Here is a 27,122-nt window from a genome sequence, read left to right on the forward strand (position 1 = left end):
ACACTTATCCTCTTCATTAAGTTCTACTTGATCTTAGCTTCCTCCTGGACAGCTGGAGACTTTAACCTTAAATTTTAGTTGAATAATGGTAGCACCCCTTCTACTGCAAGCTGCTTTACAGGCACTACTGGGCTTACACCCTGAGTCCTGGATCTGAACCCACAATCCTAGTGGTCAAAGGCAACAGAGTCATGACACTTGTGCATTTCTGCCTTTCATTTGATGTTACTATAATAAGAAACAGGCTACAGTTTGTTTCCCCTCTCACCACTACTACCCACACCCAAGCTACTTCCCTTTTCAAAAGGGGATGGGTTAAATGATTGTTTTGTAGACTTCGTAGAAGAAATTAAGGAGACACTTTAGCACATCTTAGTAAGCAGCATGGTTTATATGATTAGTAGTAGTTTGTTATCCTAAACTTTCATTTTCAATAATCAGGATTAATATTTGGCACACAAGCACACTGTAAACAGCCACTTGACAGTTCTCATGGCACAGCCAATCACTGCTATGGTGTGGCAGTTCTTTATACCAGTTTACCAAACATGTGCAATTTTCATCCACAATATGCAATTAGATTTATAAAAATAGATAAAATGTCAAACTGAAGCATTGTAGGTATTCATAATCTATTTAATAGTGGGACACTGACATGAATACTACAGTTTTCTAGAGCACATTAGATTTTGAGTTAAGCAGTTGCAACTGGTGCAGGAATTTCTCAGTCAGTCTTCTATATTCTACAATCTACGATTTACTGTATCAGACTAATAAGCCATATCAAATGTGCAATATTCGGTCTATGCTAGCTGGTCTAATTTTTGTTAAGCGCTTTATTTTATCAACATATTAGCAAAATATCAGCCAAATAAGAATTTACTGTATGATTTACTTTAGACTAAGCTTTGCTGCACCTCAACACAACGTGAACTAATAATTATACACACAGTTTATGAATGATTGCTGCAGCTTAATGCTAAAAATCCTCATGCTGATACAATAAAATATTTTACAATGATCAGTTTTTAATGCTTTATTCATTGATTAAAAGAATATACATTTAACATAAACCATACAACATCAGTCATCAGTTCAAACATTCAGCTGGTTTCCTTACATTTTCTGTCAGGAGTTTTTTAATCTGATCACATTTATAAGATAAAATCTCACCACATCTGGCATATACACACACTGTGCCAGTGGATTCACTCTACTGATGTACATATAAAATCCGCATGGTATGTGCTCACTGGAGACAAAACAGCGCACACCTGTCAAAAGGTCATTTTAATATAAGATGGTAAAACCATTTGTAAAACACATATAAACTTTTTCCATAAATAGAATCATATCTGGACATCTGTTGCATAAATTGTGTTTTCCAAAGCTTACAATATAGCAGCCAGGTCTCAGCACTGCTGGGCACCCACGTTGGCCACTTTCTTTAATTATTGCAGACTGTCCTTTAACATTAAATGCACAACATTCGTACCACTTAAAACTGGGGTCAGGTGGAAGTCTCACAGAGACCACGTCTGTACCGCGGTTGCCCTGAAACAGTTAAATCGGCTTTTAAAGCCTCTCAGATATAACAAGATTTTAAAACATACTTCATGGAATGTTCTTCATGCATCATAGCAGCTCATACCTGTGATAGAACAAGCTTTGTATTTATTTCCTTTCCTTCCTTTACATTCACTATTCACAGTGAAACAGGTGCATGTTTGTTTAAGAGTTCTGAGGTTGCTGACTGAGCCACAGCACAGCTGTGTACCACAGGTCGAAATTCGACCTTATATATTACAATCTAGCAGTATCTGGCAGACCAACAGTTGGCCTGCCCCTGCCAGCATGTGGGCACTTCTTCATTTTTAATCTATTCTTTGGCAGCTGACACAGGCGCTGACAGAGAAAGTCCAGTGACTTGGTTGCTAGGGATTTCACGACTAATGTTTGTTTGTAAGCATGTACATTTAAATTTATATCTTCATTGTTATGGTTTTACCCCATTGGAATGTGTAAACTTATATTTCCTTTTAAATCTGGGCCCAAAGCTAACTCATGTGGAGAAACTGACAGATCATGAGAATAAGAAGCTATGATGAATTTATGAAGGATAAGAAATCCTACAATTCATAGTCTAAGAGCTCGCAAATTCAGGTGAGTAACTGAAAAAAGCTACACAGTGCTACAGATTACTGCTTAATAACTGAGAATAAATTTAGAGTAGTAGTAGTAATTCATGCTTCAGAAACTGCATGTGAAATTAAAGTGGAAGTTTATAGTGAACTGGCATTGGGTAGTATTCTCTTTCTTCCTTTTTTTAAAGCCTAATAAGTAGCATACTACCAGGTTATATGACAATGATTGCATACAAATCCACTGGGCTATGGATATTAAAAAAACTGGCTCCTGAGCACTAAACTCCGACATAATAGTAAAATAATAGAAGATGCAGTTACTCAGTAAAAAAATATAGTTAGCCGGCAACCTCAGACAACCTTCGGCTGTATCTCTATAAGGTTTGGTAGACAAGTCCATTAACCGTGAAAGCCCTAAACGTTGCCACTTTCAGCTTCTAAACCAATACCCGACTACGTTCTTTGATCAAGAAGTAGAATACACATATATAATTCTATATATCTAATACTGATTAAACACAGCACAAAAGGGGTTAATTCACACTACTGAAAAACATAATAGGATCCTACTTGCATATGTAACCACAGGAATTGTAAATAAAAAAAGGAGCTAAATGCCTTCACTGAAGCTTTGCATCTCTCGATAAAAATGACGAGTTGGCTCAGTGAAGACACTGAGTAATTCTATGTCCATGACTGCATGCCAAGGTCGACCCAATCCAAGGGATACCTGCTCAATGAGGTTATGTACTGGATCCACATCCTGATCAGCCAGTTCACCTTGGTCGAAATCAATGCTTTCTTCTGTGACTTCAAGCACTTTCAAATCAGAGCCACGAAGACGAGCGATTGCAATGAGGTTATGGGCCCACACTGTGTAACCTGGGAGGGTGGGGGAGGAAAAAAACCTGTCACTTCATTTCAGAACTGCTTTTTAAAAAAAGTGGTTAAAACCTGAGACCCCTGACTAGCAGGCCTTTTCCCCAACTGATTTTGTCCCTTTTCCATTTAGCAACCTTTTTTCTGCATTTCTTAAAAGTTACAAGCCATCAGGTTCAAATTTATTCTTATCAAGTGAGGAAAAAAAAAAAGTAACATTGTAAGTAGAACCCCCTCCCCCGCGGCCAAACTTTGTTGGACCTGTCCCCCCTAGAGAATCAATAAATCTATTATTCATACACATTTTTATTTAGACTCTGGGACATACTAAATATTTTAGACCTACACTACTTGACAGTTTAGAGGTGTTATGTGCAAAGAAGAGTGCATGATTAATCATCTTGAGTGAAAGTATAGGTGTAAGAACTGCATTAAAACTGTGTTTGTAGTACAGAGGAACTCTGAAGAGGTTTGATTTTGATGTGTTACAGTTAGACCTATTTTCTATTACCAGATTCCATTTTTGCAGTGATTGTGACCTTTCCTCACAGATCATGGCACTTTTCATGAAAGCCAAGTCCCTTCAATGCTGAAAACTTTTTCACTCAACTACAAAATTATCTTAACTGAAATTAAATATGATAATTATAAAATGGTCTTTGCTACCTACTAGAAGTTCATATTGTATTTCCCCCGGAAAGTGAAGAAAAAGGCAAATTATATTCCCAATTACTAGCGAACTTGCTTTCCATAGGTTGGCTGAGAAAACATGCTGGGTTCCTCCTAGCTCACTGATACCACTAAGCACCATCCAGGATTTTCCTCTTCTTTAGGGTGCCCTCCCCTTCGCTTCTCCAGTTTATTCCTTCCAGCATGAAGTAGTTATAAGCTTACTCTTCTTCCCACCTAACATGCAAATTCTCTTGTCAAAGTCTGGACTTGGAAAGCCTAGTAGAGCGGATGAGACTGTACAGTCTCATCCAAGCCACAGAAAGTTATCTGGTAAATACAAGCAAGGTTTGACTCTCTCTGGAATGGTCTTCAACAATGTAGATAGTGGATTCTGTATAGCAGGAAACCTATGAGAAAACATCTCAGTGGGGAGAGGAGAAGGAGGCTGAATTAAATGGGGGAGTTTGATGAAGAAAGTGGAATGAGAATCTTTCACCTACTGCCCCTGAAGCTTCCCACAGAAGCACTGCTCAAAGCACTCTGCAGTCCAGGGCATCTGCAGATGCTGGCATGATCAGTGGTAATGCCTAATGAAAGAGCAAGGAACTCTAAAAGGCAACTTTGTAATGTTAATTCACTGATGCTTCCCTTGTCTAGTGCAGTGGGCTGGAAGTCTCAATGCACAAGAAAAATCAGGACGCTCAGAAGGCTGTAGGATACCAAACCCAATCAAGAACTCCACTTTTAGGTACTACTTTCCAGAAGAATCTTGAATGAGCTTAGCCAGTCCACTATAGAATTTAGAATTAATAGGTCCTTAGTGAGAGAAAGAACAAGAACATCCACAAGAACAAAGGGGGCAGCTTAACAAGGGCGATACAGATACATAACTACTGCTGCATGTGATGATTTGGAGGAACGTCATTCCCTGGATGAGCCTTCTCAATACTAAGGTGGCTATCATGACCCCTTATAGCTTTTCATGTTAACTTCTGGAAGGAATGACTAGACTTCTGGTAAGATTTTAGGAGCCAGAAAGGACCCCAATCCAACCAAACATTTCACAAGGCGGGGGCTTGTAGAGATCCCTTACACCATGAAATCTTGAAGCACCTCTTCCCCAAAGTCTAAGGCTGCCTCAGGGAGAGCCTTTGCCCTACGGGGAAGATTCTTCCCCCTTTCCATGCAAGCTGGGTGGGCTTGCTTTTCAGCCCCAGAGACTGCCTCAGTACTTCCTCACTCTTATTGCTTCAGGAAGATTCACTCTAAGGTAGGTAGCAGATGTTTCTCTGTGAAAACAGAAAAAATTCTTGAGGCCCAGTGAGAAAGCACTTTTGCAAGAGGCACTAGTGAGGTAGATTTCTTTTAGCCTTATTTGATCAAGTGACAAACAGTAGCCAGACAGATGCAGATCAAGTAAATCCTAGTTACTGACTAGTCACCATCCTCTGAGCTGTCACAGCTAAGCCACAGAATAGTTCATTCTGGCTTGAAGGCCTTTACAAGCTAACAAATCCAGCATCGAAATCAGAGGGAAATCAGATAGAAGGGGATTAAATTGTTAGTGGGTGGCACTAAAACCCAGGGTTTGGTTTTTGTTTTAAAAAAAGAACCAGTTGCTGTGTTGATCTTAAAGGGGTCTATTTTATCATTACATGTTCCTGAGAGGGTTTTTTTTTTTTTTGTAATTGTTACATATAAGTACTTAGACAAATTGCAAGAGGAGAGGACAGGTATAAATAGATTTCATTAACTTCTTCTGAGAGTACAGGGAATGGATGCAAGAGAAGATTCTCTTCCCCCTTCCCCTTCTCTAGCTGCTACAACATGAAATGTAGTTATCAACAAGTCAGACTCACTTTAAAATAAATAAATAAATAAAAACACCCAAAGCACTTCTAAAGTTAACATTGAGACAATTTTTACTGCCAATCGGGACCTAACAGGATAGAACTTGTGATTTCTCAATTGTAAAATGTTTAGGAGCTGTCATGTTTATAAGAACAATGCTTCCTTAAAAAGCAGTAGAAATTATGGAGAACAGAACATCTAATATGAATATTTTATCCTTTTCTGAAGAACCTAAAATTGATTCTTAAGATAAACAGCTGCATTTGGAACCTGTTACAGCAAAAATGTAGTCTTCACTTCCAAGTTCTTAAATATTTTAAACTAACACCGAACTTGGATGTTATTTTTATTCCAGCTGACAAAATAACTTCCAGGCAGTCTGGTAGCAAAGAAGAAAAAGATCATATTTTCCCAATTTAGGCAAGTTACAAGAAGCACAGTTGAGATCTTGAGATCTGATTTCACCTATTGGGCATCTGTCTTTTCCCCCACTTAATAGCCAATAAGAAATTACACCAAGTTACTACCTTTTAAACAGTCTAAAAAGATCTGACAATTATGTAATTTCCAATTCTCTGCTTAATGAAGATTATTAAAATTTTGCTTTTCTATTGCTTTACCTGAATGTTTGCTGGATAGACATGTGACAACACTATACATTTCGATGCTGGATTTGTTAGCTTGTAAATTTACACAGCTGTTTGTTTTTATTTTATATTAGATAGGTCTTGGAGGATGTCTGATTTTTTCCCCCCTGTACTGTAAACAAAGTTTTTGGGATAACAACTGCATCAAATCAATAACAATTCGGATAAATTTTAAAAGTTAGGTGGTTAAAGCGAGGCACCTAAAATCACATTCAGCCACTTACAGCACAGCTATAGTAGAGAGTTTACAGCGGCGCAGCTGCACCGCTGTGAGCTCTCTAATGTCGCCACTCTAAACCGATGGAAAAGAGCTCTCCCATTGGCTTAACTACTCAAGCCCTTGCAAGCAGCAGTAGCTAAACTGGCAGGAGAAGCTCTCCCACCGGCACTTATGTCGGTGCAACTTAAGTCGCTCCTGGGGGTGATTTATTCACACCCCTCAGCGACCTAAACTATGCTGACATAAAGCTGTAGAGTAGACAGCCTCAGATGTGTTGGTTATGTAGAGTTAGAATTCACATTTGACTCTAGGAAACTTATAGTGATTATAAAGAAAAGCAAAGAATTTAATTTTCCCTATCTGATTTCCAGTGGAAAATAATTAAAGTTTGTCAGCTGAAAACTCTTTCTTGCAAGTATCTGACTCCCCCACTTTGGGGTAAACAACGGCGTTTGAACCCATGCCCTTTGGTGCTAAAAACATGACCCTCTGCCACTTGAGCTAAACACCCCCATCCTGCAAGCTGTCTGAAGGAGGAGTAGGGGTGCACTCCTATAGAGCAGATCACAGGATTGAGGCCTCAATCCCTTATCAACACCAGCAGACTCAAGCCTCCTGTGGCTGGTCCACGTAAGATATGAAGAGCCACACTACCAGTGTTACATTAGTTACATCCGATGAAGTGAGCTGTAGCTCACGAAAGCTCATGCTCAAATAAATTGGTTAGTCTCTAAGGTGCCACAAGTACTCCTTTTCTTTTTGCGAATACAGACTAACACGGCTGCTACTCTGAAAGCTGTCATTAGTATTTTGTTTCCCTATATTTTTTAAACGAATATTACCTACTTTTGTCTGCTGTAGGTCACTAGTTGAAGTCAGATAATACACAAGAGTAAGTTCCTCTCTCTTTGAGCCTAAGTTCAGAATGGATTAGAAGTTTACAGTAATAAAATAGCTAGTACGGACAATTTATGACTAGTGTATGGTGGCATTTGGCCAGGCACTCACCTAAAACTATTTCAGGGGAAGAGAAATGCAGTTTATGCTACTCTCCCTCCTGCAAGTAGATCAAACAGAGAATATATTCCAAACTTTGTCAGCCAACACTTCATCTTGTTAGCTGCTGCTAGGTTCTCACTAGATTGGTAACACATCTCCTCTCACCCTCGCTTCATTGTGGGCCATACATATTTACAGCCAGGAAGATCACCAAACCCTCACTGCAAAATGAACTAATGTTAAGCAGCAAACATTTCCAATTCTCATATCCATAAGCATAGCTACTCTTTGGATAATACATAGTTTAATATAATAAAGATCCTCCACACACTCAAAATAAGCTTTCCAGAGCATGGAATATTATATACTACCCTCCGCCCCCCCCCCTTTTTTTGGAACCTTACAAGAAAAATTCTTGCTCATCCTCATTTACACAAGTAACCTAGTAAACTTCAAGTGAGAACAGAGTTGCATAGGAAAATTTGTTAACAATCAGTAACTTACTAGTTATGTGATTTGTTATGAGGAATAACTATAACTATAGTATGTGGAATGACTTTACATTTTCAAGTTTGATGGTATGAGAATGTGTTTTTTTCAGCATCTGTATAAACAGCTTCTATTATTAACATCTCCTGCAAGATTTTTTAGGTCAGTAACTGATGTTATTAATACAAAGTGTATGATTGTGATTTTTAGAAAAAAGACTAAAGCATAAAAAAAGTCAAAGTCACTTACTATGTTTGAGAATAGAATTACCTACCATGAACTGCTAGGAGAGAGAGCCTTGTGCACCTCCACGCTAACAAAACCAGTGGATCTTCATTACGGTTGTCACTAAGATCTGGGAAACCAGACATATCTATCACATCATTCATTAATATAAAATGAGTGAGAAACTTGTCATACTGCCTGGATATGAGGTCAACAACAGCCCCTGAAACACAAGTGATGTAGCTGTCAAAGTGAATCCTCTCTAGTGGGATACTGGGCTTAAGAATTCTTAGCATGTCATCACTCTTGATATCAAAAGCCATAATATAGACCCGAAGATTAGTGCTGTTGCGTGTCAGTGCCTTCCAATTCTCATCTTCTGGCATGTTTTCCAAGGACTTGTGCATTATGGAAATTTTGTGGACCAGAAGAGAGAGTCGATGCAAAGGCACATGGTTGCTATCAGCCAGGACTCTTGCCATTTCAGCTGTAAAATCACAGAAATCCAAGGCGAGGGAGCGCAGATTCACAAAGCGCTCCAATTCAACTGCAGTGATAAGAGTGGTATTACCAGGGATGTGGTTGTCCAGCAAACTCAGGTGTTCCATGGTGTTGGCAATGGGGTTTGATAAAGATGACAATGATGTGGGAGTAACTATTTGCAGCATAAACCCACAAGACAGCCACTTCAGTTGCCTGCTATTGCCCAATATTTCTTCAAATAGCTGTTGTATTCTGCAAGAAAAACATAAACAACAATGACCCCATTAAAATATGACTTAATGTGGTAATACAACTGCATAGCATTCTACATTTATTCAAGAAAGACTCTACTCTTTCAGTTAGGGTGCGATTCTGTAGCTGTGCTACGTGAAGAACTCCTCGAATAGTCAGTGAAAGTTCTGTATGTATGGCACCTACAAAATCAGGCTCTTTAACTTCTACCAAACTCAAATGATGCTGTAATTGTGATTTATCTTAGGAAGGGAATATATGTAATGATTCCTCTTGGGGAAAATGTTGTCCTTTGAAGAGAAGTATCCCATATTTCTCAGCGCCAAACTCTTTTAAAACAAAAGTTTAAGGGAATCCATTCAGCCATTTTGGGGTTATACAAATGTGAGTAAATACAACTTTAAAAAGCCTCTGATGCTTCATGCTCTGATACCTCTAATGCAGTCCTTGCCCAACAGCAAGCTTAGTATGTACAAAATATAGCCCTAAAAGCCAGTCAATGCTTTTTGCCAGATTTGGAGAAATTTGGTTTTGAAATATTTGAAACTGGTGAGCTGACCACACTCATTACACCTCTCTCAAGTGCAAACAATAGTGGGGTTCTTAAAATATTTTCATGTGTGCATATTGGATCATTCCTACAGTTACCAGCAATTATAAGAGTTTAAGTTGGGATGAACATGATTTGGGCCTGACAATATTTGTGTGCCTTTTTTTTTTTTTGGGGGGGGGGGGTGACCCACACTCACCACACAGGAGGAGTATCCTGTATCTATCCTGACCACCTGTCCCATCCCTGTAACATTTTATGAACAGATCTTTAAGTTATATATTCATTTCACATACCATACCTGAGAGGAAGGAATTTGATTTGAATGTACAATTGTGAATCACACAGCTTCAGCACTGTAGCTAAATGCTCTGGATTGGTTCTAAAGAAATTCTTTGATCATGTTTCCCCACATCTGCTAAAACCCAGCTGAATTTCTCTCTTCCTCACCACTGATAAATGCTCTTCTGAGCACACAGTCACAGTACCTGTTCTAGTATGTATACATGCATATGAAGGTGTACATGCATGCAATCTATAGCACTTGTCACTTAAGGAAAAATATAGTGTTTGCAACACGGGAGCTGGGTCAGGTCAAATATGTTCCTGTTTAAAGGCATCAAGGAATGCAATGCAAAGATCTGTAACACAAAATTAAAAAAACATGCCAAAAATCAAGTGGTTCCGAGCTAAATTGCTACATAGTATACACTGGGTATACATACATATATACACACAGACACACACACAGGCAGCAAAGAACATTATGTAAAGGGCATCTAATCTCAGAAGAAAATTAAAAATGAAAAAAATTGCCTGCGTGCATGTATATCTTTAATAATGCACTAAAATGTGCTAGAATGTGAGCTCATCATATCTTGCAATACTGTATATAGTCAGTCTTAATACACATCTGATATTTTAAATTCATTTTATAAGTTTTCCTTCTGCAATATTTATGAACAGTAAATCTGAAATGCGTGCATGTTCAACATGGTATGACTGCATATGCCGAAATGTTTTCTTCTACAGTTCTCTCAATTTGATGCCTAATAACTTAAGCTGTGCTTCTCTAATGATGATGTATGTTTAAGCTTAAAACACAGTTTAAAATACTATTTGACTATTTTGCTTTAGATTACTGTAAACTGTATTGGATTAACCACAATTGCAGCTTCTAATACTGTTCTGTACTAGAAGTAAGCTCATCCAATCAAAGCAGGGATGGTGAACATTTAGAACTCAAGTCTACAGCAGTTTTCAGTGATAATAGTACACAAATCCCTGAATTTTAAGCTTAGACTCTGGCCGCAGAACTAGCCATCCATATGTCCACCAAAAAACTATATAGCCACTTCATCTAAAATTTTTCTAGCTATCTAATGCTGAGCCAATCCTTCTAGTCCCACCCACCCCATTTTAACCCAAACTATGTCAAATATTTAAACAACTCAACTGAGGGTACTTTATGTTATGTAATAACTATATATTGGGCTAATAAAAATGAGGCCCAATAGGAAGCACAATGAAGTTATCATCCAACTACACTGCCATTCATTTTAACAATGCACTTCCAGTAAATCCTTTAACTGAATATGGTACCTCTACTCTTGGAGAACACACTAATTTAACCGTTCAAGCCATGTTCTACAAGTTTAACTACATAAGTACCAATTTCTAATAATTTCCTCATCTTATTTTCAGACTGTATGTTTTAATTTCAATTGTCTACACTTTTCTGATGAATAAGCCCTAGTTCTATCTTAATACATAGTCTCAGAACAATAGTAACCAAATGTTTTTGAAAGTTGTTCAATAATCTACACAAGATAGTGAGTTGGTGGTCTCAGTCCAGTTTTCTGTGGCTACCAGTCCATTGACAAGCCACCCACAATTAGCACTAAGTGGCATCCTTGTGGACAGTGTCAGAAGAGAAGTCAAAGACTGAATAGACACAGAGACTGAATTAGTATTTTCACCCCCTCAAAAGTGGTCCTGAGTCAGGACTGAGGCATACTGGTAGGACTACACAGAAAGCAAGTGCACTACTGCTGTCCATACTATTTCTGTTCATTGGATAATGCAGTCTCAATCCAGCACCATTCATAAGCACTAAATGCACTTATTTAAAATGGCTCAATTGGTATTTTTAGAAAAATTAAGATTAATTAACAACTGTTAGATGACGAAGTAACACCTCAGGCATAAGAGTTTTAAATAGTTACATTTAATTCAATGGTGGAACATATTTTCTCTAACTGCACAATGTACTGCATTTACATGATGTACTGAACTTTCCCAGAGCAAAGGTTAAATAAAATGAATTTGTAAAGAGAAAAGTAGTATCAAGTTACATTTAAAACAGTAAACTGCAAATATAGAGCATAAAAAAACCTACGCACATGCACCATGTGGCATGCAACAAATCATCATAGTAGGAAGAGCACTAAGCATATTATTAAAAAACAAAACAACCAGAGTAAAAGTTTTTACTCGGATATCTATAAATTGTGCCTTGCTACCGCAATACAGTATGAATGTTGCATAATATCTCCCATTGATCTCAATTTCTGCGTTACATAAGTACAACAGGGTGACAAAGACACAGTAGGAAATGAAGGTCTGAATTTCCACCATGTTGTAAATTTAAGTCAGGATCTAAGCATTACAGAGTTCGATATGCATGTACATACTAATCCATCTTTTGATATCTATGATAGTTCCAGAGCTACTTCAGCTACAGGCACATGGAAGAGGAAAGAGTACCCATTTCTCTCCTAGAATATTGGGATAAGCAGATTCCCCCCCACCCCGGCAATGTAGATTAAAATTATGACACTCAGGGCTTGTCTACATTGGCAAGTTTTACAGTTATACCAGCATAACCCACTGCGTGGACACTAGTTCCAGAATAAGAATGGCTTTTTCAGTTTATCTTACACACTTCCAAAAGGGCATAAGTAGACTTGGGAGGATTAGATTTTTGAGGATAGACATTGATTTTAGTATACACACAAGCCAATAAAAATATATTTCCATCAATCATAAAAATGTACAGATAGCCATAGAAAGAAAAAATGCTACTTGAGAACAGAGGTTGATTTAAGCATATTTACTTTGTAGATTTTGACATGTTACGTTGAAATTTGTATTTTAACGGTTATAAAGTTTTAACTTTTTGAATCTCAATGTCTATGGTCATTAAACAATTATTGTCTGAACCTGCATAGATTAAGATAAAAAAGATTAAAAGTAAACACTGATGATGTTATCTGGCATCATCATAAAAAAATTATAAAAAATAAAAAATGAGTTCTGCCAAGCCTAGATATAAGCTATAAAAAAACACCCCCACTCTGATTCTGCAATAAGAGTGTCCATATTTGGGGGGGGGGGGGTGGAGGCGGGGTGAAGGTTATACTGATATAATTAACAGTTTAAATTTATACCTTAGATTATACCAATATAGCTTTCCTATATGGACATGCCCTTAGGAATTATTCTGGAAATAAGTAGTTCTCATCTTAAACAGGCATGGAGTCTTATGATAAATCTTTACTTGGAGTTCACTTATGACTTTATTCAAAGTCACTTGTTTCCTAATATTCGTTTTTCTTGTATATATTTGTTTAATTCGTCAGGTGACTTCAATTCCTAGTGTAGTTCTCCACTCAGTCTCAGAACAGCAATAGTACATACAGTTCCAATGAAACCCTGCTCCTCTCTCCCTGGCCCCAATACCACCTCATTCTGTTCATCCCTTGCAAGAGCGAAAGAGAGCCATCCCTTGCAAGAGTGAAAGTATTGTGTCTTCATGCACTGTCTGCAGAGACCACCACAAGTCTGACAACTGAAGATGGTTTGTGTGACGTAGACGCGAGGAGCTTGACCAAGATCAGCTCTTCTCATATAGGTCACCCAATGACCATCAGATAACACAAAAATGGAAACCAGATGAAATCTCACTACCAAGCTGGAGCTTTTTCAACCTAGTATCTTGCATTCTCATTATCAGTTCTTTGAGCCAGCATGATATTTTTGCTAGTGTGTACAGAAGAACTTACTGCTTAATCTTTTTGCCATCTGGGTCCACCTTGCTGAGGTATGTATTCGATATACTTCCATGTTGTTGCAGAATGCTTATATCCCCAAAAAGACTTAACTTCTGGAGGTTCCTACAAAAATAGGTTTTGTTAGTTTGCACATGAAGGTAAGGCAACAGTGGGGAAATGTTAAGGACAATTCTTGAACACAGGTAGCAAGGGCACACTTATGCACAGGAGGTTATCGTCCAGGCTGGAAAGAGTTGCACTGTCTAAAAGTTTGGGACAACACACAACTTCCAAATAAACTAAAGCTTAGATGGAGCTTTTCAGGGGGAGCAGCTTAAAACGCCAAAATCAAGAGAAGAAGCAAGAAGTCTGATCAGTTTTGAGTCACCCTACTATAATAGTATGAATACATATCTCGTTGTCTAGCAGAATGTTACCAGGAATACGCCTTGTGCCATCTAAGTGCATGTTATCCACTTTCATCCTTACAAATTTATTTAAAATTCCATCCATGACACTGTATACATACCTGCTTTTCATTATATGAAAGCTGCACTTAATGCTGAACACCTAGAACTCTCAGGCTATGTCTAATCTATAGCAGCACAGACGCAATGCTGCAGCATTGTAGTATAGAGATTTGCTACAGCAATGGAAGGGGGTCTTCTGTCACCGTAGTTAATCCACCCCTCTGAGGCAATAGCTAGGTCAAAGGAAGAATTCTGGAGCTTAACTACATCTCTTGGATATGAATTCCCCACCACCACCCACCCAGACACAACGTAACTAGGTCCACGTGAGTTTTAGGCTTAGACCAGGCCAGAGATAGGCGTACTTGTGGCACTTTAGAGACTAACAAATTTATTTGAGCATAAGCTCTCGTGAGCCACAGCTCACTTAGTTTTTGTAACATGCTTCATCCAGTGGCCCATCATTCACAATATGCTTTTTGAAAGAGACATCCAAGATTATGATGTCTAACTATATTTAGGGCTATCAATAAATCGTAAACTCAATTAACACAAAACAAATTAATTTAATTTTAAAAAAGTCACGATTACACAGTTTTAATCTTGCGGTTAAATAGAATATCAATGAAAATATATTATATGGTAGAACCTCAGGAGTTATGAATACCTCAGGAATGGAGGTTGTTCATAACTAAGGCTATGATTTAATCATAGGTATTTTTAGTAAAAGTCACGGACAGACCATAGGCAAGAAACAAAAAGTCACAGACCATGACCTGTACCATAAACACCACTGATTCAATCTTACTGGAGGTGGGGGGGGCGTGGGGGTGGAAAGGGAGCCCCGGGCTTCAGAGCAGTGGCCAATGCAGCTGGTGCCGGCGCCACTCCAGCAGCAGCTGGCTGAGGGGTCACCTAAGTAGCTGGTGTGGCTGTCCCCAGGGCCTCCTGAGCAGCTCACTCCAGGGTCAACTGCTTGGGCAGCTCTGTGGTCAGCCACACTGCAGAAGTCCACTGCAGAAGTCATGGAGGGTGCAGGAAGTCACTATTCATAACGCTGAAATGTTTGTAACTTTAAACAACACGTGTTTGTTCTTTCAAAAGTTCACAACTGAACATTGACTTAATACAGCTTTGAAACTTTACTAGGCAGAAGAAAAATGCTGTTTTTAACTATCTTAATTTAAATGAAAGAAGCACAGAAACAGTTTCCTTACTTTACTAAAAAAAGGGAAAGTTTAAAAAAGTTTGACAGTTTATGATTGACACAGTTCTGTACTGTATTTGCTTTTTTGGGGGAGAGGGGCAAGGGCAGGGGAGGTCTCTGCTGCTGCCTGATTGCATACTTCCAGTTCCAAATGAGGTATGTTCATAACACTGAGGTTTTACTGTAAATATTTTTGGATTTTTTTTTTTCATTTTCAAATATATTGACTTTAATTACAACACAGAATACGAAGTGTACAATGCTCACTTTATAACATTTTTGATTAAAATATCTGCACTGTTGTAGCCTGTACTGCAAGATATTTACGTGCAAGCTATGTTAAACATTCATATGCCTCTTCATGCTTTGACCACCATACCAGAGGAAACGCTTCCATGCTGATGACTCTCTTTAAAAAAAATGCATTAATTAAATTTGTGACTGAACTCCTTGGGGGAGAATTGTATGCCTCCTGCTCCACGGTTTTGCCTGCATTCTGCCATATATTTAATGTTATAGCAGTTTCAGATGACGACCCAACATATATTGTTAGATTTAAGAACACTTTCACTGAAGATTTGACAAAATGCAAAGAAGGTACCAATATGAGATTTCTCAAAATAGCTACAGAACTAAACCCAAGGCTGAAGAATCTGAAGCGCCTTCCAAAATCTGATAGCGATGAGGTGTAGAACATGATGTCAAAAGTCTTAAAAGAGCAACACGCCGACGTGGAAACTATAGAATCCGAAACACCAAAAAGAAAATCAAGCTTCTCTTGGTGGCATCTGACTCAGATGATGAAAATGAAGGTCCTTCAGTCCAAACTACTTTGGATCATTATCAAGCAGAACCCACCTGTTCTCACTTTCAGATGACACTGTAAATAAGAAGCAGGCAGAATTATCTGTAATATAAACTTGTTTGTCTTAGCGATTGGCTGAACAAGAAGTAAGACTAAGTGGACTTGTAGGCTCTAAAGTTTTACATTGTTTTGTTTCTGAGAGCAGTTATGTAAAATATAATTCTACATTTGTAAGTTGCACTTTCACAATAAAGAGACTGCAGTATAGTACTTGTCTGAGGTGAACTGAAAAATACTGTTTTATCTTTTTACAGTGTAAATATTTGTAATAAAAATATAAAGCACTGTACACTTCGTATTCTGTGTAACTGAAATCAATGCATTTCAAAATATAGAAAAACATCCAAAAATATTTATAATAAATTCAAATTGGTATTCTATTTAAAAGTGTGATTAAAACTGCAAATAATCACGACTTTTTTTTAATCTTGCAATTAATTGTGATATTTAAATATATATAAACAGCCCTAATAAAAATATACATAAATATATAGATTCATTCATGATATACATGGGTGAGCACATTGGTCAGTATCACTTTCCCCTATACAGACAATTTCTCCCACTTATGTGCCCCCTGCCCTGCAACAACCAGTGAGGGAAAGACATTAAAAAACATGATGGTAAAACCACAAAAGAAGGTACAGGAGGCTCCAATGCAGGTGTGTCACCTGACATACTTTTAACAAGTATGTCATTTTTCAAAAGTTAACAGGATTCCTTTAAATATTTACATATTCTATAGGTATAATTTATTCCTAGGACTCTAAAACATGTTATTTTTGGTAGTGTAACATTCCATGAATCCTAGTGAAAATCTGGAGGATTGCAAGAGTTCAAACCAGCTGTTTATTTTTGTCACTATAATTTAATCTATAGTTTACAGACAAGAATGTACAAACTTAACTCCTATTCCTGCTGTTTTATAGGTAACGTTGCTACTTCATCACAACAATTCCTAGAGGCAGCACGATCAGTGCCAGTGTATACATGAAGAACCATGAGGCTTTTGTACTGTGCTGGTGAATCATCTCCCACATATATTCTGATATATGTATAAAAAATTAGAATAGTTGCATTGCTCCAGTGTGTGCCGCGAGGAAGAAAGGGCTGACTGCAGAAAGTTGTAAATAATATGGCCATGAACAAGCCTAGACCAAAGCACATTCTTAGATTCTTTTTCAATCATTTAATACTGCTACTGGCACCACAAGAAATGTGATGAGGAGCAGCTTTTGCATGAACTCCCTTATGCATGCTTTAAAAAAAAAAAGTCACCACGTCTCCAGGACTTAAAACTTTAAAGGTGCTACATCCAAAAATCTGTTCCCAAGTTTACTATGTGAATATTAGCAACACTCAAGCCCATGCTGCAGTGCCAGGGAACCTTCCCTGGACTCTTCACTGCCCTTTACTAGAAGATGACTAAATCTTCATAAGATATTTCACTTGCAGTGGAACCAAGGATATGTAGAGAGGATGTCTCACTTCCCTAATTTTTAGGTCCAATCTATCACCCTTTATAATCGCTGTGAACTAGCACTACTAGAAATCTCTTGTTTAGTTTGCGATCTGTCATCACTTCCTACTCTGATTTTTCTAACAGCTGTCTCCTAGTTGTATCTGCTGTCTATTTCCTCTCCTAGTGAATGAGGGACTTACTAGCAAGTCCTCAAATACTTCACAGCAAGCTACACCTAAATACTTCAACAACGTTCCTGTACATACAGCTTTGGAAGTTTTAATTAAAATATAAAAATGAGTATGATCAGTAGAGTAACCCAAGTTATTTGATATTCTATTTAAATATAATTTTATGCTAACTATTCACATTTTCAGTATGCCTCAGATTTTTATGTTGAAGATGCCTAACTACCTCAAATAAAATTGTTGGGTGAGGGGAAAGCTCAAGATTTTAGCAGCAGAGAAGGGGGGAAAGTTGGGGCTTTTTGCCCCTAGGAAGCGGAGAGTCAGTTTAGTATGATGAAGGAAGTAGGATGGCTGGATGTTTCTGCGAAAATGACTGGCAGCATCATATGTAATGCTGAAAATGAAACTGTCATCTTTAGATTTCAGAACAAGTCATTGAGATGAATGAGGCAGTTCACATCTTTCAGAGCATCTGCAGATTCAGGAAGACATTACATTACAACACACAAGGGCTAGAAACTACCTTTTTAAAAGCTTCAATCTGGAAAACAGTGCTGTACAAGTGATTAATTATGCAGCCACAAAACTACATGGCACACAGGGCCTGTTTAACAGTCAGCATCATCTCACTACTTATAGCTGTTTTGTTTCAAGATTACATTAGCAGTAGTAAATTGCTGTAACACTTTGTGCTAGACAGTGTACACACAACTATAAAGTCTCTGCCTCAAAGAGTTTACTATTTAAGTAAATAATGACAGCTATAGTGCAACTTAGTTCTGTTCTCTTTTGCATTTGCTAGTCACATGATTATCACCACCTGTAAGTTTGATCATGGCTGAATTCATATCCCCTATAGATCATTAATGAAAATAATGAAAACAACAATAGTGATCCTATGCTGTACCACTTGTTTTTTCTGATTCCTGCTTCAGTTTTACTATTATGATTGATTGAGAAAGGAAAAGAACAATTACTACTGAATCATTTTATTAAAGCAGCAACCAGAGGGCCCAGTTAGGATCAGAGTGGTGCAGTTCTATGTACTACAAACACATACAGAGGCAGTCCTTGTCCCAAAGAATTTACCATTTATGATTTCTCAACCATGAGATTCTACTTTTAAATGATCTGATATTTCTCCAGCTACTTTTAACTTTGTCCTAACATGCCAATGCATCCTCTACTAATTTAGTAATTGCACTAGACTAGATTTGCTTGCTGTGCCCTATTACACATTTTTCAACCAAATTTCACATAGGCCTTGTTTACGCACAGCAGGATTAGAGAATGGTAAAGTTGCTCATTCATGGTCTATGGTAGCAATTCCACCATTGCGTGCTAAATGAAGCTGCCTGTACCAGATCAGTGGTGGGAGAGTTGCTGAAGAGTCTCAGTAAAGATGCGGCTATTCTGACTTCCTCAATATGCTGAATATTTGGCCTGTTTAATAATCCAGGAGCCTCATTTAATTTAATTCCTGAAATTCTTTAAAACAGATTTTGCTGACATATTGGAGTTTTACTAAAAATCTAGATTCTTGCTCTGCACACTGATACAGATCAGGCAGGTCACTGAGGAGAGAAACAAACAGACAGAAATCAACCCCTTCCTACTTTTTCCCAGAACGGCTCTGACAGGGTAAGACTACATTTGTGGATTTCAACATAGCTGAGTAAAAAAACAAATATTTCTTCCTTCACCCCACTCCAAGAATCTTCCTGAAAAACAACCATCTTAATAAAAGCATAGATATTCTGATGACTCATGGGAAGTTTCCCCATACCTACTACTTACTTAGTATCTTTTGTTTTAAGAGATTATCTGTTCCTGTTGCTCATTCCCCCAACAGAAGTCAATCCTCGTGACCCTCACAATTTGTTGTGATAGATATTGTTACAAAACAGGATTTTGACTTCTGGTCAAAAATAAGCAGCAGGAGAAGAACGGTTATCAAACACCAAGATCCTTCTTAATGCCCATGTACTCAGTAATAAAGAATGAAGAAACTTTTTTTTCTAAATACAAGTTTTGTATTAACAGACTGTCATTCATAACAAATTTGCAATAACTCTGGATCTGTATGCCTGTAATATCAAACACAAGATTTATAAAATGGCCCTCTGGAATGTAAGTGATTTCCAGCAGCAAGACTGTCAGTATATTTTATGTAATTCGTTAGCAACTGTTAGTAATAGCAATTCATTAAATCCTTCCAGTCTGTGAGAATTAGCTAAGTTCTACGTAGAATTTTTTCCAAATTTTCACATAATCATCTGCTTTAACATCAGATTAGTTTACATCTTCAGCTTTGTTTTGTACAGTGAATGGATAATTTAGCTAGTGGAAAAAGTGTACATCATCATCCAGTACCCAACAGAGCATCAAAATTCTTCCCTATTTTTAGTTTTACAGACTAACATTTGTTGTGCCTCAGGTTCTTTGGTATACATCCTCAAAGAACCATATAGTCATCAGAAAGATTTTTTTGCACTTAAAGTTTTTTGAAAGTTATATTGAACAGTACAGTAATGCAAAGAGTAAGTTTGATTTATAAGACCACAATAAGGCATGACAGTTTACTTACCAAAGTTGAGGTAGTTAGCGCTGTATTTTACAAAAACACTTACCCCACGATGGTAAGAAATCAGAGCTGCAGATTCTCTGGTTTCATTGCCAGAAGGACATCCCAAGAGGCATGAAAGAACCATCTGATTCTCAATCTTCACTCATTCCCTTTGGTGCGTTTGATATGACTCACACAGAAACTAGAATCTCTGCAACTTATTAGATATATTTGTGGTATAGCAATGAGTAGAGCTGCTTTCCAAACAGTTGACTTGGGTTCAGCTACCCCACCAACGGAGAAATGTGGCTATTGCCTGAAGGCATACTGGGCTGAATAAACCCAATCTCGTCTGATCTCAGAAGCTAAAGAGTGCCGGGTCTGGCTAGTACTTGGATGACAGACCAAATGGGCAGGACCAAGCATACATAGACCACCCTTGACTGGTGTCTGTCCAACTTGATCTTAAAAATCTCCAATGACAGGAATACCGTAGCCTCCTTTGGAAGCCTATTCCAGTCCTTCCATACTAAGGAAAAACTTTCAAATATAAATCTCCATGCCGCAAATAAAGCTGATTACCTCTTGCCCTACCTTCAGTAGACATAGAGAACTGATCAACATCCTCTTTATTACACCCCTTAACATACTTGACGGCCTTTATCAGTTTTCTTTTCTCAAGACTAAACACACTCCATTTTTTTTAAACCTTTCCTCATGCATCAAGTTTTCTAAACTTTTTGTTGCTCTCTCTCCTCTTGACTCTCTCCTGCTTGTCCACATCTTTCTTAAAGTATGGCACCAAAAACTGGACACAGTACTCAAGCTGAGGCCTTACTAGTGTCAAATAACTGTTCCACTCTATCGCCCATGTTTTATATACAACACTCTTATCAATACACTCTAGAATTATATTAGCCTTTTTTGCAACTGCATCACACTGTTGACTCACACTCAATTTGTGAGACACTATAATCCGCAGATGCATTTCAGCAGTACTATCAAATAGACAGTTATTCCCCATTTTGTAGCTGTGCACTTGATTTCTCTCCTTTCTAACTGCAATACTTTGCACTTGTCTTTAACAAATTCATCTTGCTGATTTCAGACAAATTCTCCAATTAGTCAGGGTTATTTTGAATTCTAATCCTGTCCTCCAAAGTGCTAGCAACTCCTCTCAGCTTGGTGTTATCTTCAAATTTTATAAACATACTCTCTCTTCCATTATCCAAATCATTAATATATTGACTTGTGCTGGACACAGGACAGACCTCTGAGAGAGTCTACTAGATACATGCCTCCAACAGGACAGTGAGCCATTGATAAGCATTCTGAGTACAGTTTTTCAGCTAGTCCTCACCCATCTTATAGTAATTACATTTGGATCACATTTCCCTACCTTGCTTATGAGAATGTCACATGGTGTTGTGTCAAAAAACTTACTAAAAAAATCAAGATACATCATATCTACAGCTTCCCCCCATCCACTAGGCCAGTAACCCTGTCAAAGAATGACGTTAGACTGGTTTGGCATGATCATGGGTAAAAGCTAGTGATTTTCTATAGTAAAGTACGAGAAGCAGAATTCATTTCCTTAGCAACTTAGAACAAGAACTTGTTTGAGATTAGCGGTCTTCAGCAAATACAGTTACTCTTAGGTATTTGGGGTTCTCAATTTGAATTTTTAGCGTCCAAATCACTTAAGACAACTCTATGAAGCCGTCCAGATGATCTTTTACATACCATATTATTTCTGATTTATGTTCTAAATAGCTCTCAAGAACTATGCAGTTCAGGAATAGACAAACCCACATGTGCACACAATTTGAGAACTCAAGCATTTTAGCATGAAATTCAAACATGGTCATGGAGATGGAATAAAGGAGGAGTATGTATTATGCTTGGGGTATTTATGGTGGGAAGTATCTATGCATTAGTGAACCTATAGTATAACTGGCTCTACCAGAATAAGTACAATGTTTTTCTATCTCTAATTATTTACATTCATTTAAGACCCATGTAGCTTAAAATGTGCAATTTGGCTAACAGTAAAATTTGCAAGTCCATACACCATGAATTACAATAAGCTTTACTGCACCAGCTCTTATTTGTGACAGGAAATTTCAGATGGAATCTGTTCTAGTTGAATGAATGTTACCAAAAGAAAACTTGCCAATGCTGTGACATAGTTATGACCTGAATCTTAAGTTAGTCATTCACTATACCACTTCTACTGCATGTTTTTATATGTTGTGATCTGTCTGTGTATACTGTATTTTGCATAGTGCATGACACTGCACACTTCAGAAGCTGAACTAAACTGCTGGAGTTAAATGTAAAAAGGATTCACAAGAGATTCTCCACAACAGGACACCTGATTCCGCCTTAGCAACAAGACAATGATTCTTTTGTCAAGGGACCTTGAAGTGCCAAGGCATTTCTCCACCACAGTTCATTTTAATTAAAAGGAGCTAAATAAAAGGGGGGGGGGATTTTAGCTATATCAACATGTAGCACAGAGAAGCAAACATTTTACTGAAGAAATGTCTAAAGCATCCACCAATTTGAAAAGGATGTATGTAAAAAGTACCTTGGCAAAGTAGTAGGGCAGATTAAGAATAGCAAAAGCTCCCTCCTAATATAAACGCACTTGTTGGGGAACAGGAGATAGCAGCAGAGAGGTAGTGAATTTCAGGAATGATACTATGTATCATTTACAGTGTGTGAGAGAACTTTTCACTGGGCCACAGCACACTAGAAATCCACTCACATTTACATTGTTGCCAAGTTAGTCTCACACACTGTTTATAATACTAACATTTTGTTGACTAATTTTTAGTGATGCAGAAATAAAGACTGTCTGGCCTTTTTAAAAGAACTCCTGCACTATGGATTATAAATAGGACCCTACCAAATTCACAGCCATGAAAAACGCGTCATGGACTGTGAAATCTGGTCTTTTGTGTGCTTTTACCCTATACTATACAGATTTTACCCTATACTATGCAGGTAAGAGCAGCGTTTCTCAAATTGGGGGTCCTGACACAAAAGAGAGTTGCGGGGGGTGGGGTGGGGGGTGGGTCACACGGTTATTTTTTGGGGGGGGAGGGTTCACGGTATTGCCACACTTACTTTGGTTCTGCCCTCAGAACTGGGTGACCAGAGAGCAGTGGCTGTTGGCCGGGCACCCAGCTATGAAGGCAGTGCCCCACCAGTGGTAGCACAGAAGTAAGGGTGGTAATACCATAACATGCCATCCTCACTTCTGCACTGCTGCTGGCAGTGGCTCTGCTTCAGACCTGTGCCCCTGGCCAGCAGCTGCTGCTCTTGAGCTGCTCAGCTCTGAAGGCAGCGCTGCGGCCAGCAGCAGTGCAGAAGGGTAGCAGTACCACCACCCTCCCTACAATAACCTTGCAACACCCCCCGCCCCCCAAAGTCCTCTTTGGGTGAGGACCCCTACAATTACAACACTGTGAAATTTCAGATTTAAATAGCTGAAATCATTAAATTTATTATTTTTAAAATCCTATGACAGTGAAATTGACCAAAATGGACTGTGAATTTGGTAGAGCCCTAATTATAAATACCGACCTTACAAAAAACATCAAGTTCAGACAGAGTCTGCTGAACTCTCACACCTCACACAGTCTGATAGATCAACATTGATACAGAAGTTTTCACTTACTGGCAGATGTATTTTCAAGTCAGCCAACAAGAAAGAACTAACGAATTGTAACAAAGCTTGACAACAAAGAGTTATAGCAGCAGACACAGATGATTGAGACAGACAGCCCTAAACTGTTGACAAGTGGAAGAATAGAGTAAAACATGTACTAAAATATAAAGGTTAGGGTCCTCAGTTCAGAGCTGGAGCAGAACTGAGGTTTTCAGAAAGTAAGCTTTGTCAGTGAGATGGCTGAGTGTTATAACATAGGAAGTGTCTCTGAGCTAACTGCAGTAAAGTGGAGGAACGGAAAGAGATATTTGGCAGGTGAAAAGTATGTACTCATCTAAAACCAAGGAGCGATTATATTCATTATTCTCTAGCTACAACTCAGGAGAAAAAAAGCACGAAAAAACCCAAACAAAAAAGATTTCTCCCCAAAGCCATAGAAGCATGATGGCCCTAATATGTTCCAATTTTGTACATCATTGTATTCACTTTTCGGATAGTCTTCCACAAAACAGTAAATCAGCTTAAGATACCCAAGTTAAAAAAAAAAAGCTGTAAATGTTAATTATGTAATGGTGGGGAGGTAAAGTTTTTAATTTCTTCTTGATCCCGGGAACCCTTTCCAGCTATATCCTTGCCTAATATTGATGGGGAACCCTGAAGCATCTTAATGGGCCCTTGCTTTTCTGCCTTAGTTGTTTATATGGCTACCATTATCATAGCAAAGTAAGGAAGTACTATCACCACCATTTTACAGAGAGAACTGAGGCACAAGTAGACTCAGGCCTGGTCTACACTGAGGGAGGGAATCAATCTAAGTTACACAATTTCAGCTACATGAATAACATAGCTGAAGTCAACGTACTTAGACCTACTCACCGCAGTCTCTTCACTGTGGTGAGTCAACTGCTACCGCTCCCCCGTCGACTCCACCTGAGCCTCTCGTGGTGGTGGAGCACACAGGGGTCGATTTATCACATCTAGACTAGATGCGATAATCAACCCCTGCTGGACTGATCGCTGTCCACCCATCCGGCAGGTAGTATAGACATACCCTAAGAGTCCAACATCGTTCAGGACAACTGTGGCAAAGCACAGAATTGAACCAAGGCCTCCCAAATTCCAAGCTAGCACCTTAACCGCTGAACCATCCTCCTCTTTATCATCATCTCCCAAGGTCAAAGGTCACTCGTCTTTAATAGTTTCTCTCTGACTAAATACAAGATTCCTTCTAATAGAGACTAAACTGTTTCAGAAATTACTGAGTGTCAGGAACCCGAGCTATTATTATAGTTAATATATTTTTCAATACCAAGGTTACATCACAGCTCGGTGGTGGGAGGAACAGTGTAAATTTAAAAAAGTGTTAACGTGTACATTAGTGTTTTCACCACAATGTATCTGCTGGGTCTGTTCATGCATGAATAAAGTATGAAGACACATTTAAAGTGTTTTGAAAGAATGGAGTCTAGATACGCACCAGAACTCAAGCTTACAGCTCTGATCCTCCCTACATTTCATTTTGATTTCTTTGTACAGCTCTAATTATCCTTGTATCTATCACAGGGCAGTGTAAATTGTCAGTTAATCTACTTCTATATCTTGTGTTATATTTATATTCCACAGCTGACATGATACAATGCAAAATATGTTTAAGTTACTTTATATATTGTAACCCTAGTGCTATTTGATAAAGAACTAGAAAGACACTAATTTAATAAATTATTACTATATGTTTTACTTACTATTTATGAAATACTCCAAAGTTTGCACTATAAGAAGTGATAGAAATTACATTTCACAGATACCAAATAAAGCTTTATTTGAGACAATTTCTTACACGCTTAATTCTTACATCTCATCAAAGCACAGTTCCTATGAATATGGAACGTGATGTGTGAATTAGCTATCAGTTTGCAGATGCTTCACAATTTATCTTCATGAAGCATCAGCACACACAGTCCATGACCTATTCCTCATTGTGGCCTCCATTATGCCCTTTATTTTAAAATATGCACAGGTAAATCTAATTGGCTTCCAGGATTTGCTTGAATACACTTTCCGTAAGCAGTTTTACTAAACAAACTCTTACCCCCAACCTTTCCTTCTGTTTAGAGCAAGATGTTTCTACTAACATATCCCAGGAAGGAGGCCGAGGCCGGGCGGATGGGCTGGAGAAAGGGGCCCACCCGGAGGGGTCCCCCCCACCCCCAAGAAAGGCGCAGGGCCGGAGGCTATCCCCCCAGGGGAGGGGCCGGGCTGGGGAAAAGGACCGGGCAGGAAGGGATCTCGCACAGGGGAGGGGGTCAGGAGGGCGGGCTAGGAGAAGGGGCCAGGCCGCAGGGGGACCCCCCCCCAGGGAAGGGGGCTGGGTCTAAGGGGGCTGGAAGGAGCTGGGCCTAAGAGGTCTCCCCCCACCCCGGATGGCTTGCGCCCGGGAGCGGGCCGGGCCGGGCCGGAGAGCCCCGCGGTACCTGTTATTGCGGACGCTGCTCAGCACGCACAGCACCAACTCCAGGTAGGTCCTCAGCAGGTCCAGCCAGCGGGGGCAGAGCGGCGTCTCCCCCTCGGCCGCGGCCGCCGCCCCCTCGCAGACCCCGCCGCCGGGGTAGTTGTCGGCGGCGAACTGGACGCGCAGCTCCCGCACGAACCAGCCGCACTTGCGCATGAGGAAGTCGAGGCGCGGCCGCTCAGCGGGGGCGACGCGGAGGCTGAGGCGCAGCCGGGGCCACAGGGCCGGGTAGAAGAGGCACTCCCGCCAGTGCGAGCAGGCGGCCGAGGCCCGCAGCCGGTCCGGGCCCGCCAGGAACGAGAAGATGTGAACCACCAGCTCGCTGGGCAGCGAGCCGGCGCCCACCGCCTCCCCGCACACCGCCATGCCTGGCGCCGGCCCGAGCCCCACTGCTGCAGCCCCAGGCCGCGGCCTCGCCTCCGCCTCCTGCGACAAAAACAACAACATCAATGACTAGGCGGAGGGGGCGGGGGCCGGCCGAGACTCGGCTACTGCCGGGGCAAACCACCGCACCCGGCCGCGGGGGAGGAATGGATCCTGCCAATTAACTCGTAGAGGGGGATGGCACTTCGTCTAGACCCAGCTCTGCGGATTGCGGATGCTACCACTGACCTAGGAGGGGGGAGGAAAGAACCTCCCACCTCACTCATAGAGGGAAATGGAACTTACCTCTGGACTGAGCTGTGGGGGAGGATGGAAGATACCACCAAGCCTTC

The 27,122-nt window shown here is 39.5% G+C and overlaps 1 protein-coding gene across 1 annotated transcript; it reads right to left on the reverse strand.

Moving 5' to 3' along the window:
• Nucleotides 1-607: 607 nt before the first annotated feature.
• Nucleotides 608-27,000, reverse strand: FBXO33 (F-box protein 33). The gene is made up of 4 exons (XM_084630506.1): nt 26,369-27,000; nt 13,476-13,586; nt 8,176-8,861; nt 608-3,026 (listed from the first exon to the last, which is right to left on the reverse strand). The coding sequence occupies exons 1-4, from the start codon at nt 26,851-26,853 to the stop codon at nt 2,755-2,757; spliced, it is 1,554 nt and encodes a 517-aa protein (XP_084486632.1). The 5' UTR covers nt 26,854-27,000; the 3' UTR covers nt 608-2,754.
• Between the last annotated feature and the right edge of the window lie 122 nt (nt 27,001-27,122).

Source organism: Lepidochelys olivacea (assembly GCF_965140295.1).
Source record: "Lepidochelys olivacea isolate rLepOli2 genome assembly, chromosome: 6".
Classification (NCBI taxonomy): Eukaryota; Metazoa; Chordata; order Testudines; family Cheloniidae; genus Lepidochelys; species Lepidochelys olivacea.